General features: G+C 43.8%; 1 protein-coding gene across 1 annotated transcript in view; it reads right to left on the reverse strand.

The window, feature by feature from the left end:
- HEATR9 (HEAT repeat containing 9) overlaps window positions 1–15,779 on the reverse strand; it is a 37,523-nt gene extending 21,744 nt beyond the window's left edge. Inside the window, exons 1-7 of the mRNA XM_077327916.1 lie at window positions 15,592–15,779; window positions 13,077–13,126; window positions 12,613–12,782; window positions 8,691–8,787; window positions 6,681–6,737; window positions 4,131–4,187; window positions 29–89 (exon numbers count right to left, since the gene is read on the reverse strand). Coding sequence (XP_077184031.1) covers window positions 29–89; window positions 4,131–4,187; window positions 6,681–6,737; window positions 8,691–8,787; window positions 12,613–12,782; window positions 13,077–13,126; window positions 15,592–15,673 — 574 coding nt within the window. The 5' untranslated portion in view covers window positions 15,674–15,779. The remainder of the gene's footprint in view (window positions 1–28; window positions 90–4,130; window positions 4,188–6,680; window positions 6,738–8,690; window positions 8,788–12,612; window positions 12,783–13,076; window positions 13,127–15,591) is intronic.
- Window positions 15,780–21,388: the final 5,609 nt, after the last annotated feature.

The following is a 21,388-nucleotide window of genomic DNA, read 5'->3' on the forward strand; positions in this document are numbered from 1 at the left end:
GCTACTGGTATTCATGACAGTGACTCACCCAACAAAGCCAGAGACCGAGCTATTTCATACCGCAAGGGCAGACTTTCACATTCCTGAAACTGAGAGGGAATAAGCATGTATCATAAACTCATTAGAACCAATATACATGCAGAAATATCAATGACATATTCCTTGACTTAGAAGGATTCCAGATAGCATCTGATCCAATACCAACATCAAGAGGGAGGACGATCCACTCAGCACCCATATGCAATCTAGAATAACATAGCCCATAAGCAGACAGGTGGCACACAGCAGGAAAGTGCTTGTGGAGAAAATAGCAGTACATGGTCCAATCAAATAAGACAAGTTAGATGCTGCAGGAGAAGCCATGCCCCATGCTCCACAGAATTTCCACTTCACTTTACCTGGAAGAATTTTTTTTCCAGTACAGCAATTAGAATAAACCCCAAAACTGAGCAACATCCATCCCCCTTCAGTTTTTATATTATCTTTGTCTGGCATAATCTCTGTTCTTAATTACTATCAATTCAATTAAGTACTAATTTCTAAGGGAAATTAATAGTGAAATTCTTCATCAGTTTTTTAAAGTTCAGAAACTGGGACTTTTGTCATCTTTAGTCATGTTATTGAATATTTTGATGGTAATGATGTCACCCGTTCAGTCGTGTCCGACCCTCAGCAATTCTGTAGGAAAGTCTTCGCCATGCACCCCTGTCTTGACTGCTTCTTTTAGCTGGTTCGTGGTCTTCCCTGTAGTGGCTTTGATCGTGTTGAGCCAGAGGATCCTTTGGTGACCACGTTTCCTTTTGCCGCTAACCAGGCAGAGCATTAATGATTTTTCTAGTGAGTTTGATCGCGTGATGTGTCCAAAGTAAGTGAGCTTTAGCCGTAATATCTTCCCTTCTGATGATATAGTTAGTTTGCTCCTCTCTAAAACTAACTTTAGCTATCCATGGTATTCACAGCATTCGTCTCCAACACCATAATTCGAAAGCATCTATTCTCCTCCTGTCTTCCTTTTTCAGGGTCCAGCTTTCACATCGATAAGTTGTTATGGGGAAGACAACGGTGTTGACTAGCCAGTACTTTGTATTAAGGCTGATATCCTTACTCTTCCATATTCGGTTCGTGCCTAACATTGCGTTCCGGCCCAGTGTTATTCGCTGTTTGATTTCACGGCTGCATCCACCACTTTAATTGATCATAGAACCAAGAAAGATGAAATCATCAATACAGTCAATGTTCTCGTTATCAATCGTGGCTTTGGTGCTACTGCCAGTAGTTGTCATGATTTTGGTCTTTTTGATATTTAGGTATAGTCCCATCTTTTCACTTTCTTCTTTTAGTCTCTTTATCAGGATCTTCAGATCACGCTCCAGTTCAGCAAGGAGTGTTGTATCATCTACATAGCGGAGATTATTGATGTTACGACCTCCAGTTTTGACTCTGATCATAGATTCTTCCAGATTAAGCTTCTGCATAATTCCATCTGCATAAAGGTTAAAAAGAAGGGTGATAAGATACACCTTGTCTCACTCCTCGGTAGACCTTGAACCAATCAGTGTCTCCATATATTGTTCGTACTGTGGCCTCTTGGTTGGTGTACAATGAACTGATGAGGAGGGTTAAGTGGGACGACACTCCCAATTCATGTAAGGCATCCCATAGCTTCTTTTGATCAACACAGTCAAATGCTTTAGAATAATCAGTAAAGCATAGATAGATGTGTTTTGATATTCATGGGTTTTTTCAAGAATCCAGCACAAATTTGCAATGTGGTCTTGGGTGCTGCACCCATGTCGAAAACCAGCCTGGACATCTGGTAGCTGAGCATCAATGGTTGATTTGAGACGGTTCTGGATGATCGTCAATAAGATTTTACTTGCATGGGAGATCAGGGATCTAGTTTGCGAGCATCACCTTTCTTTAATAATGGGATGAAAACAGACCTTTTCCAGTCTATTGGCCGTGTGCCAGTTTCCCAGACTTTTTGGCATAATGCTGTGATTGTTGCTGGTGGAACAGATCTGAGTAGTTCCACTGGAATGGTATCTATGCTAGGAGCTCTATTATTTGGGAGTCATTATAGAGCCCAGATCACTTCTTCCAGTATAGGAAGTTCCAATTCATGTCAGGTGTATTTGGCTGGTGACTGAGGCATCTTGGTGTTTGCATGTAATTCTTCTGCATATTGTTGCCATTGATCCTTGATGTTGGTTTGATCAGTCAAGTCTTTCCCATTCTTATCTTTGATGACTTTACGAGCAGTGAAGGTGCTCCAAATTTTTTTCACCTGAGCAAAGAGGCTTCTGGTGTGACCTCTAGTACTTGCATCGTTGCTCCCAATACACTTCCTTATCTTGTCTAGCAGCACATTGAAAAACTGCATTTAGCCTCCTGAATTCATCTCTCATGCCAGCAGCTTTTGCTGATCTTCGTTTTTCAGCAATTTTGATGGAGTCAGATGTTAACCAATTGCATTTTCTTTCCAGCTTTTTAAAAATTTGTTATTATTAATATTATTGAACATTTTACACAACAACAACAAAGACACAAAACCTATGAAACACTACCACCAACACCCCCATAATAACCTCCCCAAATAAACAAAAACATACAATGACAAAAAATTTTTAGAAAAGACCTCCACCTGTCTACAAATCACGTTTTTTAGTTTTCTAGTACCACATGCAAAAAAAAATGTTATTAGAAATCCGGCTTTTTGTATGGTAAATGTTCTAAAGCAGATTCTATGATATTAGACTGAAATTCTTGCCACAATTCCTCTGGTAGGAATATTTTTGAGTTGCAAAATATGAGTTTTGTAGCCTTATAAAATAAAGTTTTACAAAACAAAGTTAAAAATGGCACTTTTAACACTAACCGAGTTTTATTCAAGATATAAACTTTCATAATCAAGCACATTTCTTCTTTGTAGCTTTATGCAAACCATCATGAAAAGTAGGACACAAATATTTAAAAATAAAGAAGCCTTTTTCATATATGGCTTCTTTATATGTGATCAATAAATGTTCGTGCTAAATGGGTCTTGGTATGAAAGAATCATGTAACAGGATTGGTTTAACAGAAAAGTTTACAACATGGAAAATAAAGATACTGAAAGATACTAGATGTTCATTTGTGTAGCCCAGAGGAGACTAAAATACTTCCTATTTGTACATGTAAAGGCTTCAACTAAAGCCACCAAGTGTTATTTCCATTTATCCATTTAACTAGCTTCAAAGCCTGTTCCTAAGAACGGGCCTTGAAAAGGTCCCCTCCCCTGGCCCCTGGCCAGGCAGCTTAAGGTGGCTTCAGGCCGCAGCTCGCAGCCAGATCAAGTGGAGCAGGCGGGGGCTGGGCAGCTCGTTAGCAAAGCTGGGACCGAGCTCCTTAGCAGGCAGTCAGCATGCCGGGAGGCCCTCATCAGCAGGCCCTGCTTAGCAGGCCAAGAGACTCTCATTAGCTAGCCCTTTACCATGACCCTTTGCCCAGGGCCCTCTCCCCTTACCTGCTGCTGGCTCCAGGCACTGAGGCGTCTGAAAACAAAGAGGCTAGAGTCCAGAGATGGAGGGCAGGAGCTGCAGGGGCAGGGCCAATCAGGGGAAAGCTGGCTGCACCCTGATTGGCCCTATTCCAACTTGGATAGCCGGACACATCCCACCCCCTAGGCTGTTTCACAAATATATAAAGGAACAACAATGGATAAGGATGTATGTGACACACACACAAAAGACAGGCAAGATACATTTAGGCTGTACCTAATTTGAACTTCCAGGATTGCCATTACCATCAGCTAAAAGTGATGACTGACTAGATATTAAAGCTGACCTACATCTTCCTCCATGTGCATCTCCAGCAGCATCTATTAAACAAAATGTGTGAAATGATCCAATCACATCCGTAGATTCTCCATCCCTGCAAGTGGCTATCAGTCCTTTAGAATTGTGATGGGGAAATGCTAAATGTAATGACAGCTCATGATACATGCCTTTTCCTAGCTGTTACCAAGGAAACACATTCGATAAAGGGCAGGTCGGCAACAACTGGATGTCTCTCATAATATCGACTTGCCTTCTGACAACTTTCTCAAAATGAATTACAAGAGAACAAGGGTCCCCAGGAGCTGTACTCACTGTCTTATAAAGTGCAGAGACAACGTCTTCATCAGCGACTCCAAGATGACCAAGGGCCTAGAAAGAACAGCCAAGGGGATCATGAAAATCAGAACAACCAGTATGGAGGCCCAGTTCTTACAGGGATTCAGCTCAGCTAATAGTAAGAGAAGGAAACTGCAGCCAGATGTTATTTCCATCTTGAAACAATATAGCCATGGAACATTTTACAGAACTGTTCTGTAAAGAGGCTGTGAAAGAGTATACCTTCTATACTGAGCGTGGAGTCTCCCATCTATTTTAGCAAACATAAAGCATTCAGAAACATCACTACTGTGAACTGTGCTGCACCTCCCACACACATGCACTATGCCTGCCTGTAGCCATACTCTTCAGGAGTTACTTGCAAGGTAAGACAGGAAACTGGAGCACCATTCTCCCCCCTCCACTTAAAAAAACGAAAAGAAAAAACGGGGCATGGTCAGAAAGCTGTAGCCACTTTGTCCATTGTTCTATATCTGTAATCTTCAAAAAGGGCAAGTTTAGAAATGAAAATCACTGGAAATGATTTTGACAGGCTTTACAGCACCTGTGGATTATTATCGCGGCGGCTGCCAAGACAACAAACCAAAAATTGAGGAAATATTTTTAGTGACTAGCACTATAAAAGATTCCAAGTTTGATAGCCATGAGGCCATTGTATTTTAAAGAAATATTAGCTGTATTTATTTATTTTATTTATATTCTGTACTTTCTGCAGATTGAGGAACTATACAACTGAAAAACAGGTTCAATGAAAATCACAGGAAGGCACCCTTCCCAGCAATCAAGTAGTATAAAGTTGCAATCAAATTCAGAAGCAGCCAGTTACAAAATTGTAATTTCTGACCCTGACCAAAGCCTCTATATCAACAATAAAACTACAAATAAAATATGAACTGCAAGAAAAAGAAATTTAGTCACTGTATTACAAAAGCAGCCAACACTAGATAATAGTAAACAAATCTTCAGTTGAAGTTATTTCTTCTAGCACAATAAAATCAGAGTCCAGTAGCACCTTTAAGACCAACAAAGATTTATTCAAGGTGTGAGCTTTCGAGTGCAAGCACTCTTCCTCAGACTATGAACTTCTATCATGACAGTGAGAATATAAAGCAAAAATTAATTCTGTTAAATTAGTAAACTGTGTCACACATCCAAATACAGCCATATGATAATTCTTTGCCAAAACAGCCAATCAGTCCCCTCGAATTTAGTCATAGTTCACAAAACATAGGAGAAATAAAACTATGACTCCCCCCACCCCACCCCACCATTTGCTGCTGGCCCCATCTGTCTCCATCCAAGTGTGAAACATTCCTGTAAGTGAATTGCTGCACTGGCAACTATCTCATCCCAAGACCAGGGAGTTAATCTCAAAATTCCATTATATATCACTACCATCCCCTTACAGTCACATTGTCCCAAATAAAAGAAATTGTGAGGAATGTGGATGCATGAGTTAAACAAGGTTAGCATACATAGTGAGATAAAAAACCTATGTCCTTGTTGAGTCCAGGGTATGTCATAGTTTTGAGTGTTGTAATAACTTACATTTCTACAATCTCTCTTTCTAGCCTGTTCTTGAAGTTCCTTTGCAATAAAACAGCTACTTTCAGGTCCCTTATTGAATGTCCTGGAAGGTTGAAGTGTTCCCCTACAGATTTTTCAGTTCTGTGGTCTCCGCCAAAGAATTAATAGGCACAGGTCTGATGGTGGGAGAGGAGTGTGCAAGTATGTGTGTCTGTGTGTGTGTGTCTTAGAGAGGGGCAGAACTAGAAAGAACTGACAGACTTTGATTTGGGGAGATGGAAATTAAGGGACAATAGAAAAACATTTTTTCCCATTTGTCCTCCTTTGTTTCTCTTAGCCAAATACTTAATTACAACCTCTTTGGAAGCCAGAGAAAACTGTTGGACAAAATTGCTACAGTGGCCTCAATTCATGGGATAGGGCAGAATATAAGAAATTAATAAACAAATCATCCTTAAGGAAACTCAAAGATGAGAAACAAGGTTCCTGCAGTGTTTTGTTTTGTACATACACAATGGATCTAAACTCTTAAAGCACTTGTACTCCTTCTGTATCTCATGAAGAGCCACATTTCCAATTAGTATCAATCAAAATAACCATATTTCATCCCTGGAATGGGCTACTTTCCTGAAATATGGGACATGTACCACACTGTGGAATGCTGCTCTGTACAGCCACAGTTGGCATATTAGGGCCACATGTATCTCCTGAGCCACTGTTTTAACAGCAGTGTGAAAGTCTTTCCATGGGCTCATAAGGGTTTTGTTTTGTTTTTCTTTCTGTCTGTGTTTTCCCTTCTGCAGGTTTTTATGCTGGATATACAGCAATATTAGAAAAAAAATTCCTAAGCAATAGGGATATGCAAGTGACAAAAAGGAGAATGCAGAAGAACCCCATGATAACTTCTGCTTTCATTTTTTAATAAAAATAAGTATTATTCTCATACTTTGGAAGAACAAAAGGCTTTGCAGAGGCCTGGACCAAATATTGGTACTTTACCTGAGCAGCATAGAGTTGTTCAGATTCAACAGAGGAAGTTAAATTCTTGATGAGTACCTGCAAGCCACAAATAAAGAGTGCAGATGTTATTAACAGGAGAGAGAGAATCTGTGATAATGTGTAGTTCTACTGGAAGTCAAAAAGAGTAAAAATCCAGTAGCACCTTAAAGAATAACAAAATTTATGGTAGGGTATGAACTTTCATGAGCCACTGCTCAATTCTTCAGTTTTTGATTTCATGTCTTCAGTTCTCTTGGAAGTGATGTTGATATATGGAAAAATCCTGACTTTTGATACAAACATAAGAACATAAAAGATCAGATCAATGACCTATCTGGTACAATGTTATGTGTCCCTGAAACTAATTCTACATGGGAGACCATTTTCAGCAGCAAATCCCATCCACCCCAGATTCCATGCCTCCCCAACTTGCTGTGTTTGTAAAACAATGTGAATGCTGAAATTGGGGTACTTGCAACAGGGAAGCCATAAACAACAAATTCTTCCACTGCTGCTTTTGTTCTCCCCTAATGGCCTTTCTCCAGATTTCCCACAACAAGGATTCAAGAGTAAAAGGAGCCCCAACTGGGAGGGAATAGGAGATGGGGGGCCTGGCAGGCATGAATTGCAGTGGGAAGTAAAGTCTTAAATGATCCACTTGTCCCTTCTCCTTTTGGCATTCAGGAAACCTTTGTTCCCCAGCATTCTACAAATGTAATTTCTGTTGGAAACACGTACATTAGTTGGGGAGTCTGAAGGCTGGCATATATAAGAGGGAGCAGTTCAGGAATGCCAGTCTTCACTGGTATGCCAGTCCCCAGGAAGGACTTGGGGATTCCTTTGAATTATAGCACACCTCCAGGCAACAGAGATCAGTTGCCCCACAGAAAATGGGTGCTTTGGAGGGCAGACTGTATGGCATTATATTCCACTGAGGTCCCCCCCACTGCCAGCTCCACCCTCCCCCCCCCCAGCCTCCAGGTATTTCCCATTCCAGACCTAGCAACCCAAGTGAGGTCTGGGAATCCCTCAGAATGACAACTCATCTCCAGACTACAGAGATCAGTCCTTCCAGAGAACATGAATGCTTTGGAGGGTGGACTTCATGGCATTGTATGCCACTGAGGTCCCTGTTCTTCCCAGGTTCCATCCACAAATCTCCAGGAGCTTCCCAACCTAGATCTGGTAGCCCTGACCCCACCCCATCCCCCACCAGTGGCCACTGGAGACCTGGCGACCCTACAGCAGGGGCACAGCAGAGCAGGAGTGTTCTGGACCCTGTGCTCGACTGCTGTGACTGCGCACAAACTACGCTGCAGATCTGTCTGTGGGTTCACTCCCTGCTAGTGACCAGAGGGCAAGGAGCAAGTCAAGATGGCAGGTGTTGGAGAATCCCTGAGGCTGAGCACAAGAGCAGCTCTCCTTCCCTCTCCCATTCTAGGAGGATATTTTTTTAAAAACCGAGCTCACTCATTTCCTCCCGCCCCAAAATTAATAAGTAACCTTATGAATGTGTGAAAAATTCTCCCATGGAAAGGGGGGGGGGGTGAGGAATTCTTTTGAATGGGGGCATTTTTTCAACTAGTAATGTAGTCCACATAATAAAAATTTCCACATTCCTCATCATAAAAGGATCCTTACCAAAATTTTAAAAAGTTCCATATTTTGGGGTAGGAAGAATGTCAGGTTAAACCAGGCTTTCTCAACTTTTTTACTGTTGAGAGACCCATGAAATATTCTTCAGGCTTCAATAAGCCCCTGAAGTGGTGCAATCAGGCAGAACATGGCTGGGAAGCATCGCTGTGGCCTCTCCCTTTCCCACCCCCTCCTGGCCCATCATTGGCCATTGTGGGAACCAGTCATATCGCCCCATAAATGTTTATCAGTTAAAAAAATATGTTAAAAATTAATTAATACACACCTACTCAGGAAACCCTGGTTGAGAAAGCCTGGATTAAACAATTGAGTTAAGATTCTTAAACTGGATTTTGGCCGATGTTTTCTTCTGACCTTTAGCCTTTCTGATTTGAGCTTCTCATCCCATAGGTAAGTCTCTTTTTGTGTATACTTTGCTACCCTGACAAACTTTGAGAGGGAAAAGTCAGACCTGGAGGAGAGAAGAGAGACCATTACAAGCTTATCAGTACTCAGACTGGATAAGTCTTGGGGCTGAAGGCATTAGCATGGGAGGAAAAATCCTCGCAAGCTAAATCTGCACGCTCTAGCATGAGGGCTGAAAATACAGGGGGGAGAAGCTTGTTTGTGCCTCCATTCTTTTATTCATGAAGAAGACTTGCCTGTATGTGATGCCAGCCCCTCCACTAAACAGCTATACCAGACCTGCAAATGATGCCTGACTTTTGTTGCTGTTACCTAACTCCCATCCTATATGCTCTGGAGTCACCTCCCCTTCCTATAAATACTGTGGCCTTAACAGCTGTATACCCTCCCCCCTCATATCACAAAGATGGCTTCCAGTTGCTTATTCTAACTTTTGTCTTCTTTCAAAGTTGTTACCTCAGTGATACCCTTCTTGTAAGAACAGCACGCTAGCATGGAGCCAATCCACACAAACATTTGCTGGGCATGGTTTTATACGGCAAGTGATTTATGTACATTATATTGTGCCTTTCTGACCCTTGAGATTTAGATTTATTTCTTCATTTAATGTTTGTCTGAAGCAGCAGAACAACGCTTGAGTCCAATGGCACCTTTAAGACCAACCAGGTTTTATTTGCATGAGCTTTCATGTCCACAGCACACGTCCTTAGATAATGAAATGGGAGTTACAAGGGAAAGAAAAGAAATATGTGAATGATATAAAAAATTGTCAATGAGATTGACATCCCAATAATCATTCCAGCAAATGCAATTAAACACATAACTTAGCCGATAAGTTCCTTATTCAGCAAAGCAGGCCATTTCCTGCAGACAAGGAAACAGAGTTCTGCAACAGAATACGTAATAGTAATCTCTTTGTCTTCAAGCAGGAATTTAGTTATCAGAGATTCAGTTGTAGGAGTGTACTTTAAGTGTCTGAACTGAAGCAGCAGAGGGGAGATTATACGGTTTCTATCTTCATCATGAGGTTCACAATAAAGTAATCTCAGTGCACCTGTCTCCACTACATTAGCAGTACAAGGGCATTTACATGTTTCTAAAGGCCAATGCTGGAATTTTCTGATAAGTACAGCTGATGGAAGGGCATCAAATCGGGCTCTGGAAAAAGCCCAGGCAGATGTAAAATGTAATGTGTCGTTTATAGCCTTGAATAACAGTTGAAATGGTCACAAATTTAACAATTGCAGCACATGATATTCATTTCAGAGGGGCAGATGTGTCAGAAGTCTAGCAGTACCTGAACATGGGGTGCCAACCTCCAGGTGAAGCCTGGAATTATACCAGAATAATAACTGATCTGCTGTCTAACTAAAATACCATGTCCTGAAGTATTTCCCTTTTGGGTTTTCTTAGTACAGCATATTATTTGAGCTGACTTGCCAGCTGTTGCTGGGAATGATCCATCAGAGCGATCAGTGCTGTCTCAACACCACAGCCAGGACAGAAGCCTGACCGAAATGGATCCAAAACTGATGGATCCACGAATACTAGTAGTTGGTCCACAGTGGCCCTTTCAGTTACCTTCCCCAGAAATGCAAGATGTACGATAGGGAGATAACTGCCTGGATCCAACAATGTTTTTTTTTTCAATAGAAGGTGAACCACTGCCTCCTTCAGACCCCCCAGGAAGGTCCCAGCTGAAAGGTACAAGTTCATGATCTCCCAGAGTGGTCCTCCTATCTTCTTGCTGCTGGTTTTCAGTAGCCACAAGGGGCAGGGATCTAGAGGACATGTGATTGGCCTCATTGACTCTAGCAGCCTGTCTACATTGGCCTGTGCAAGATATCAGAAACTATCAAAGCACTCCTTCAAAGGCAGCCAAGGGGCCTCCAGTTCAGCTACTGTACTAAGTGTCGGGGGAAGGTCATGGTGGAATGACGAGACCTTATACGCAAAATAGCTCACAAAAGCTTCATAGCTAATATCCAATTGACTATAATTTGCATGCCCTTCATGGAGGTCTGAATTGCCAGGTGTGAGCTAGTGGATGCGATGGAAGTGGCCAGTGGATGTGATGGTGTGCCTCTCTCACTGTCATTCATAGGCTTTCATAAGCATCCTAAACTTTGTGCACAGTTCCTCTGTGTACCAGGGAGCTGGCTTAGAGCAGGCAGGGAGAGGATGTTGGGGGTCAATCTCATTGGTAGCAGACAATAACCGATTGTGCCAGTTATCAACCAACCCTTCTAATCAGTTGTCAGATGGTTCCGGGTCCTGCAGACCTCTCAGGAAACTCTCTGGATCCATACGTTTCCACAGGGGGGCAAAAATCTGCCCTCCACCTCTGGGAGGAGGATGGGGAATCCACAGTTGGAAATCCAAGGTATGGTGGTCTGACTATGGCACTGCACTAACTGCTATCAGATCCACCTCCCTGAAGGCAAGCAACAAAAAAGATCTGTGATATGTTACCACCATCTACTGGGTGTTGGAGGAAGCAACAAGATGAGGATTCCAAGAGAAACATTTGGGTAGATGCTCATGAGAAAGGGGAGGGGGTATCTAACAGGAAGGTAGAAGGTTAGGCCTCAAATGGAAGCTTGCCACAGAGTAAAGCTTCATAACCCAGGATAATAGTCTTCATGAGAAGACCATAGGTAGATGTGAATTCCCCCCACGCCTTCCTGAGTTTAAAAGAATTGAATGACTAATAAAATACACTGTTATGAATACTATTATAAATACAATCATCCAGACTCCTCACCCACTCCAGCCCACTTAGCTTCACCTCTCCATATTTTGCTCCTGGACATCAGTGGACACATAAGGGTCAAAGCAGTGGCCTGCAGTAAGTGGGAGGAAATGGCAACAATTGTCCTTTCTTTGGGGCTCAGGCTGTTGGGACATTCTTGGAGATTTGGGGCAGTGCCTGGAGAGAGCAGCACTTGGGGGAAAGTGTGAGCTAAATGAGGCTGTGATACACTAATGTACAGCCTCTAACGTTGCCATTTCCTCCAAAGGAACTGATCTATATAGTCTGGAAATTAGTTGTAATTTCAGGAGAATTCCAGGCTGCACTGGGAGGCTGATCAACTCAGCTAGAATTCTTAAGAATTAAAGAATTAAATTTAAAAATAGCTTATTTAAAAAAATTAGACCTGCATACCGTTGGCATGAAACGGAAAATGTTGGCCATGACACTCTGCTAGAAGGAAAAGGGTACTGGTGGACCTTTGAATAGTTGTGCTTGAACTGTGCTCTTCCCAAAAAGATTAGACAGATTCACAGTGACAGGTCCGTCAATGGCTACTAGTCATGGATCCTGAAGAGTCAATGGCTACTAGCTGTGTCAGGAGGCAATGTCAGCGAAAGGCTTGGCCTTGATGCCCTTTATGTTTATGATGCCCTTTATGTTTGGCCCTTCAGGGTAATTACCTTCAGGGTAATTGATGGGCCACATTGAGATACAGGGTGCTGGCCTAAATGGACCACTGGTCTGATCCAGCTTTTAGTTCTTACATAATTTCAAGTTGTTGTTGTTGTTGTTGTTAGGTGCAAAGTTGTGTCTGACCCATCGCAACCCCATGGACAATGATCCTCCAGGCCTTCCTGTCCTCTACCATTCCCCGGAGTCCCTTTAAGTTTGTACCTACTGCTTCAGTGACTCCATCCAGCCACCTCATTCTCTGTCATCCCCTTCTTCTTTTGCCCTCAATCGCTCCCAGCATTAGGCTCTTCTCCAGGGAGTCCTTCCTTCTCATGAGGTGGCCAAGGTATGTGAGTTCCATTTCAAGGAGTACTCTGCAAATTTGCATTTAAGTTACCCATGTATTTATTTTGCCCTGCTATGTCTGCTTATTATATCTCTTACTTTTTCTTTTGGGCCTTCGATTTCTCCTTTTCCAGCTTCTTTCGATATACACATTGTGGATTCAAACTAGCTGAATCGGGCTGCTCAACTATCCTAGGTTGGATAAAATGCGGTGCAGGAGTGGATGTTCTCCAGAAGGAAGGAGATCGTGGGTATGTTATATGAGGAGTCTAGGGAGAAAACAATTTTAAGTCACCAGGATTGCAATGCAAACAATGTGCAATCAGTATCAAAAATGCATTTCCCTGCAGAATGTGGCTACAAACCTCAGAGTGTTTAAACCAAAGTACAAGAATGGCCTTTGGCATTTTCTTTAATCTTAGCCATTGTATCAGAATGCCAGAGCAATGGGATCCTAGAAGTTTCTATAACCTATGTGGTTTACTTCTTCCCATAGAGAACACCGGAGAAGCCGTTAATATCAGCCCCACCCTGGTCTCCATTTTTGGTTACAGAAACTATACCTGGTGGAAGGAGTCTTTTGCTATCTTGCAGGCTAGAGTCTTCCTGGCCTCTAAAAAGAAGAAGAGGGAAGGGGAAGCACATTTGTTAGGTCAAAGTCTAGGCGATACAATCTCAAAAGGCAGATGGAATAATATTGTTTAGTAGTTTGGGATGGACCTTCAGGTCCTTGCATAAGTCCCCCCCTCCCCATAACTATATGGGGATAATCACATTGGCCTACCTTTTTAAACTATAATGATTATCATGGATGTGAACAGCTATGAACTCTATAAATGGTAGTAGTAGTAGCAGCAGCAGCAGCAGCAGATACAAGAATACATTTTCCTGAACAGCAACTGCTGCAGAACAAATCAAGAACAACAAGAGAAACTGTGAGACCTGGGGACCCCCTGGTTGTACAGCTCATCACCAGGAGACAGAGATTGGTTCCTCTGGAGAAAATGGCTGCTTTGAAAGGTGGATTCCATAGCATAGTACTCCACTGAGGTCCCTCCCCCCAATTCCCTCCCCCAAATGATAGCCCTCTTTAAGTATTTGAAAGGTTGTCACTTGGAGGAGGGTAGGATGCTGTTTCCATTGGCTGCAAAGAGCGCGCAGTAATGGGTTTAAACTACAAGTACAACGATATAGGCTAGATATCAAGAAAAAAAATTTCTCAGTCAGAGTAGTTCAGCAGTGGAATAGGCTGCCTAAGGAGGTGGTGAGCTCCCCCTCACTGGCAGTCTTCAAGCAAAGGTTGGATACACACTTTTCTTGGATGCTTTAGGATGCTTTGGGCTGATCCTGCGTTGAGCAGGGGATTGGACTAGATGGCCTGTATGGCCCTTTCCAACTCTTTGATTCTATGATTCTGTGGGCCATTCGTTGTTATGCATACCTGGCTTTGTAGTGGAATCCAGTTGCGTTACTATCGTTTCCCACAGGTTTCTGGTCTCTGCAAAAATCGCTAGCCAGGAAGCGATATTGCCAAGCTCGTCCCGCTCCTGCCCGTCAAGCAGCCAATGGGCAGCCGTTATCATGATCCCAAAAAGCCCCTTTCCCTTTAAGGAAGTTACAAAAAAAAAAAAAAAAAAAAACACGTTGCAACGAATCTGCGTTGATTCGTTGCAACAGAGAGACCCATCTAGCTAGCAGGTGGTGTTTGAGCTGCCGTTTCATCGTTGCCACGCTCCCCCCGAGTGAAAAAAAAAATACCCCCCCACATGCATGATTTTCGGCCGAAAATACAATAAAAAATAAAGGGAAAATAAACCAGCATACGGGGCTGTGTGTTGTTTCGTGCTTGGTGACTTAAAACAGCTCTGCAGCCAGGGAAGCCTTGCTGGGTAAACGAAGGCTCACCAGTGCGTTTATCTCCGCTCGCTCGGTGAAAAAAAAAAGGCGATCGCTTCGCCAGAAGATCAGAGGAGAGAGCTAGGGGGCGGGACTTTGCAGAAACCGCAACAATGGTAACGCACAGAACTTTTTCGCTAGTGTTGCTGATTGGCTGCAAGAGTGTAGCGCTTTTTGGATGGTGAATCCACTTTTTTGGATTTCCCTGAAAGCGCTACAACGAAGCGCTTTTTGCGGATCGGTTTCAGGAGTGTTGCAGATTGTCAACGACATTGTGCATAATGGCAAAACTGTAGCGATTTCAATTTGTAACCATTGTGCTATTTTGGACGAGTGCGGAATGGCCCTGTGAATTCCACCCACTCCTGGCTCCATCCCCAAAGTCTTCAGGTACTTCCCAACCCAGAGCTGGCAATTCTACTCCCTCTCCCAAAAAGTGGATTCACCCTCCGAAAAGCGAGGGTCCTGCCCCCTAGCTCTCTCCTCTGATCTTCCAGCGAAGCGATCACCATTTTTTTTTCTCCGAGCGAGCAGAGATAAACGCACTGGCGAGCCTTCATTTACCCAGTGAGGCTTCCCTGGCTGCAGAGCTGTTTTAAGTCACTAAGCACGAAACAACACGCAGCCCCATTTGCTGGTTTATTTTCCCTTTATTTTTTACTGTATTTTCAGCCGAAAATCGCGCCTGTGCCAGGGGGGGGGTATTTTTTTTTCACTCGGGGGGAGCGTGGCAACGATGAAACGGCAGCTCAAACACCACCTGATAGCTAGATGGGTCTCTCTGTTGCAACGAATCAACGCAGATTCGTTGCAATGTGTTTTTTTTTTTTACACTTACTTAAAGGGAAAGGGCCTTTTTGGGAGCATGATAACGGCCGCCCATTGGCTGCTTGACGGCCAGGGACGGGACGAGCTCGGCAATATCGCTTCCTGGCTAGCGATTTTTGCAGAGACCAGAAACCTGTGGGAAACGATAGAAACGCAACTGGATTCCACTACAAAGCCAGGTATGCATAACGACGAATTCCACTATTTAAAATGGCGTTTTTTCGTCCCGCAACTAATTTGCCACATAGATCCTGGTGCGGAATGGCCCATGAAGTATTAAAAATGTCCTTCCCTGGCCTCTCCATGTGTACACAAGGTTCTAAAGAGTAACATCACATTATATTCCAAGCTCACCTATTTCATCTGGTTTTTCAGTTATAGAGCTCCACAATAACGGTTGAGATGTTTTGGCACCACCAGTGATTCTGGGAAACATCACTAACCCCACAATTTCTGGGGAGTTTACTTCATGGTGGGTCCCATGTTGGTTTAAGGACTCATTAGAAAAACTGATGGGTAAAAAGACACTGCAACAAACTTCTAATCTTTCTTGAAAAGACATTTTCTTTGAATCAGGGAATAAGGCGTGATGTCATAAACCACCACTGTGATGACATTTTACACATGTCCCCAAACATAATCAACTTACTTCCACGGGAAATCATTTTTTCTGTATTTAGGATCTGGCCTAGGGTCTGTGATATTCAGCTCCTCATTTCTTCCCAATAGTGTATAGGTGCCTGTGGTGTGGAGGCCTGAGTCTCCTGACATGGGGAATAATGGTGTACTCAGGCCTTGAATTCCCCATCCAGTTTTAGCCACCAGACATGGCTGCATGCCGGCACTTTCATTCACACTATGCCTGGATGGCCAACATGCAAAGCATCCACAACTTGCTGTCGCGGGTCCTGAGGCCCTACCACCTTTGCTGCATACAACAAATACCCTTTGTACATGGAGAGTTCATATTTTCTGGCCACCAACGGGGCGACCTCCAGCTCCACGGTACTGGGTAGTCACCCCTTCCAGACCAAGTTTAACACATGGGCCAGCAAGGGATCCTGTGCAGATGACTTGGCAACCTCCATTGCATGCAGGAGGAGATGCAGCAGAGAGTCCAGTAATGTCACCCCATGAGTCAGTGATGAGTCGGCCTTGGGCACTGGCACTGGCAGTCTGCTCAAGGCACCTGCATGGCCAAGAGTCATGCTCGTGCAATGGGGCAACTGAGAGTTGTGAGCATTCAGAAATATTGCCCAGCACAGTAATCGAAGTGGCAAAATATGTGGCCTCTGTCTTTCAGGGGCGAATAAACCAAGTAGAGTCATATGGTCAATTATAATACGAGAAGGCTAGCTGTACAAGTAATCGTGAAACTTCTTCACAGCAGCTACTATAGCCAATGCCTCCCTGTCAATCTGCGTGTAAGTTTTTTCAGTAGTCAAGAGTGTGTGTGAATATGGGCGCTTCCCTCCCATCCGGCAGCTGATTATTCAGGACTGCTCCTGGGCCTATGGGGGATGCATCACAGGCCAATACCACAGGCTGGGACTAGTATGCTCTTGGAGGACAGTAACCCCTTCATGGCCACAAATGTATGGTCATGCTCTGCCCCCCAGCCCCATACTGCCTTCTTGTCTAATAGTCTATGTAACTTTTCTGCCACCGTGGCCTGCTGTGGCATTAACAAATGATACAAATTGTGAAACCCCAGGAACGCCTGGTGCTCCTATTTTAATCATGGTGCTGGCCCGTTTCTTGGTGGTTGGGTGGATCCTAGCTGTATCAATGAGAAACCCCAAGAACTCCACCTGGGGAACCTCAAAAACGCACTTTTCCTTTTTCACCCTCAAGCCTGCAGCCACAAAACAGCCCAGGACAGCATCCATACTACAGATGAGTTGTGCAGTTGACTCCCGCATTATCAGCACATCATCAAATTAGGGGACAACCCTCAGCAATCCCTTCAACAAGTCTTCCATAAAATTCTGGAAAATGCCGTGAGTCACGTTTGGTGTAGTGGTTAGGAGTGTGGACTTCTAATCTGGCATGCCGGGTTCGATTCTGCACTCCCCCACATGCAGCCAGCTGGGTGACCTTGGCACTGAGAAAACTGTTCTGACCGAGCAGGAATATCAGGGCTCTCTCAGCCTCACCCACCCCACAGGGTGTCTGTTGTGGGGAGAGGAAAGGGAAGGTGACTGTAAGCCGCTTTGTGCCTCCTTCGGGAAGAGAAAAGCGGCATATAAGAACCAACTCTTCTTCTTCTTTTTCATCCCAAATTGCAGCCTGTGAGCCTTAAATGCCCCCCTATGAGTCACAATTGTCTTTGCCTCTTCTGCTATCTTGTCCACTGATGGTTATTTGTAGGCCTGGACAAAAATCTGGCCCCAAATCCATTTTGGCAAACATCCACCTGCATGTGGACTTTCCCAGCCCTTCCCAGGGACAGACATTTCTGATCATTGTGGACTCCCTCTCAAAATTGCTTGAGGTGGTCCCTGTGTCTTCTGTTACCTCAAGGACAGTGAACCAGGCCTTGCTAAATATTTTTGCCACACATGGACTGCTAGACATAATTGTCTTGGATAACAGGGCCCAATTGTTTCTGAAGAGTTTTGAGCATTCGCCACAGGTCACTCCAACCAGCATGTCACCTCGGACCTGTTTCACCCATCCACCAACAGGCAGGCCAAATGGATGGCTCAGTCCACTAAGGACTTTTTGAAGTATCCTGTTCATGGGAACTGGCAACAGCGGGTAACAGAATTCCTCACATGCCAACACATTACCTCATTGTCTGCCACCAGCTGGAGTCCATCAGAGTTACTCATGAACTAGTGGCCCACCACCCTGCTCAACTACCTGAATAGACCTGGCATCCAACCAACCTCCCAGCGTAGAGGACACCAGCGATCCTCTGCTGCTTTGCTACCAGGAACACTATATACATCTGGAACTATGCCACTGGGTTGCCATAGGTCCTGGAATTTCTTCTCAGGGACAATGGCCCAGTGTTGTACGTCATACAGCTTCTGGATAGCAAAACACTACACTGTCATGTGAACCAGATGCAGCAAAGCACCCGTCAGCATGAACAATGTACCATTGCTCATCAATACACTGAAGCCTCACTGGGGCGACCACCTTGATCTTTTGAATGGTGTCCCATTGCAGAACTCCAACATTGTTGATCGACCTGTTAGCTCCACATCAGCACCAGCAGGGCCTCCTGCACCTCTGCTTCCATTGCCACCACCATCTCAGGCCTTGTTGGCTCTGACCCCTCTCTGCAACTTGCACTGAGGTGCTCTGGGTGCATGGGGACTCCTAAATGCCTGGAGGTCTTTATTTGCAATTGGGTATGTGCTCATCTTGGATGTGGGCAGAAATACTTGCTTGAACAGCATGCTAATGAGAAATCATAAACTAGCCAATCAGTGACTGCACAGAGAACCTGGAAATGGATCAATGGAGGACTCCATTAAGGGCCAATCAGGTTACTTGTTGATATGACTGAACTGTATATAAGTCTGAGGGGTTCTGTTGTTTGCTGTTCAATGTTTCTGGCTGGAGTTGATGTTTAGTAAAGAACTGTTATTTCTGAAGAAGTTTGTTCTACCAAACCCACAGATATAATAGGGAGGGGAGAGACTTCTGCGGAATATAATGCCACAGCGTCCACCTTCCAAAGTAACCATTGTCTCCAGCTGGGGAACTGATATCTGTAATTTGGATAGCAATTGTAATTCCAGGAGATTTCCAGTCACTACCTGGAGGCTAAAAATGTATTGCAACTGTACAAAAGAAGTAAAACCACTGTGCAATGACAACTAAATCAGAATTTACACAATGTAGAAACCGTCTATTCAGTGTTTAAAAGCATAAACATAACATAGCAATTTTACAAAAATGTTATGTAGCTGTAGGAATGCCACTGTAAATTCCAAATCCAAACAAGGAATGGATAAAGCTTGTGACTGCTTCCTCAGTGGACTGCAACCAAAACCTTTTTACTGCACAAGTGCCTAGAGGCCTCTAGATAACATTCATGTCCTAATGATTACCTTCATGGTTTTATGGCAGAGTATCAACTCCTAAAGCATGTAAAGTACTGGTCAGCAATTGTAATTCCAGGAGATTTCCATTCACTGCCTGGAAGCTGGCAACCATATGAATAGGGCAAGCTCTAACAGTAGCTACCAACTAACATGCTACCAAGCAAGTTGCATGACTCACCCAGGCCTGGCTGCTAGTAACTATTCAACATCAGCCACTACAGAAAAGCCAGTGTGGTGTAGTTAGAGGTTCAGACCAGAATCTGGGAGACCCAGGTGTGAATTCCCATTCTCCAATGGAAGCTCACACAGTCACACAGTCACACAGTCACACAGTCTCCGCCTAATTTACAGGGTTGTTGCAGATAAAACAGAGGGAAAGAGAATGATGCAAGCAGCTTTGGTCCCTGCTGTGGAGAAAGGCAGTGTAAGAATGAAGTAAATAAATAATAAATATAGTTAAATATGGGGGGCAGCTAAAAAGTGGGTGGGTGGGTGAGAAGAAACTATAGAAAGGTGAGGAAATGGATGTTGCTAGGAGGAGAGGAAACAGTGAGGAAAAGGGAATATAGGGGAAGGTGAGATTGTTATGGAACAGACCCTGGAGACAGCTCTGACTCCTTTGATGAAGAGCAGCTAAATCCCATCCCTATTAGCCACCAGCCAGCTGCAGCTGAGCAATCAAATGAGGAATCACAGTGAGGAGGCAAGGAGGAGGTGTGTGTTTCATTGCCCGGCCTGGAGGTGACAGTTCAGGGTTAACCAGCAGCCCTATCTCCTCCAGGATCCCCAGGCCCACAAGAGCAATCAATGTTGGCACAAGTGCAGAGGGGATTAACAGTCCAGATGCAGGTCGGCAAACCTCAGAGCGCAGCACCAGCAATCAGTTACAGAGAAAAGAGAAACATCACCAGAGGAGACATGAAGCAGCTGTCACAGGCATGGCATAGGGCTCAAAGCATATAGAAGTATGGGGGAGGCACTCTTCAGCGTGGCTTCAACAAGGTCCCTTAGACATCAAGTTACCACTGTTGTATTGGTCTTGCTTTTCAGAAAACTTACCTTGGCCTGCTTAGACAACTCTTGTAGGAATTTACAGACTCTGTTAAACTCCGGCATCCTTTCTCTGAGAACCAGCTTCTGTTATCTGTCTGACTTATCCCTGTGTACGCTGGCATCTGCCTGAACAGCTCATAGCATGTCCTTGTGGGTTCTTCATTATGCATGGGCCCAGTCCAGCAGCTGGCACCATAAAATTGGGCCATAGTTTTCCCAGGTAGAGGCTACAGAGGGATATATAACGATAGGTTGGCTGGTGGCAGGAAGGAGAAGAAGGCAGAAAAATGGGACCTTCAGGAAAGAGAAGGATGGAATCGTTGAGTGAGAGGAACATGAGACACATACACACAATTAAGTCTTTGCAAGTCCCAAACTTTTCAAGTTCTAATCAAAAAGTTGTATACAGTCTAAGAGTGGCACCTAGTATCCTCTGTCCTCTGGCAAGTTCCCTAGGCCCAGAGCACACTTATCAGGTCACATGGCACAGCATCTTGGTCACCCGAAACCCTTGAGTCTGACCTTCTTCTGTTAGCCCCTCTGTCCTGCCAAATGATAGAGAATCAGTTCTTTTCATAGTACAACCTTACAGTACACAAAAGCAAAAAGTATCTTTTAAATCATTTCCTTTGTGTATCTGGTCTTTGTTCAATTTGGTTCATCACCAGGGGCTCTTTTACATTCAGGAGGGAACTAGAGGAATTTGTTCATTTTAATTTAAACAAGGGAGCCCTGAAACAAAATTGTGTCTTGGATCTATCTGTACTGCTGTTTTGCTGTTTATTGACTGTTAAACTGTGCAAAGGGAACAATGCCAGGGGCTTTGTTACTTTATGTAATCTTGATTATAACAGCACTGAAATCCCATGTAAACAAACTTGAAAATCTAAAAATGTTTGTTTCCTAAAACTCCTGAGAATTTTCGGTCTGGGTCAAGCCAAACAAAATATGAATCTGTAAGTATGGGACTTAAGAGGGCCTTTAAGGAAGCATATATGGAAATGTATGCAAAGGAAAATTATCATAGCAGATCTCTG

This window comes from Paroedura picta, chromosome 3, assembly GCF_049243985.1.
Source record: "Paroedura picta isolate Pp20150507F chromosome 3, Ppicta_v3.0, whole genome shotgun sequence".
Classification (NCBI taxonomy): Eukaryota; Metazoa; Chordata; class Lepidosauria; order Squamata; family Gekkonidae; genus Paroedura; species Paroedura picta.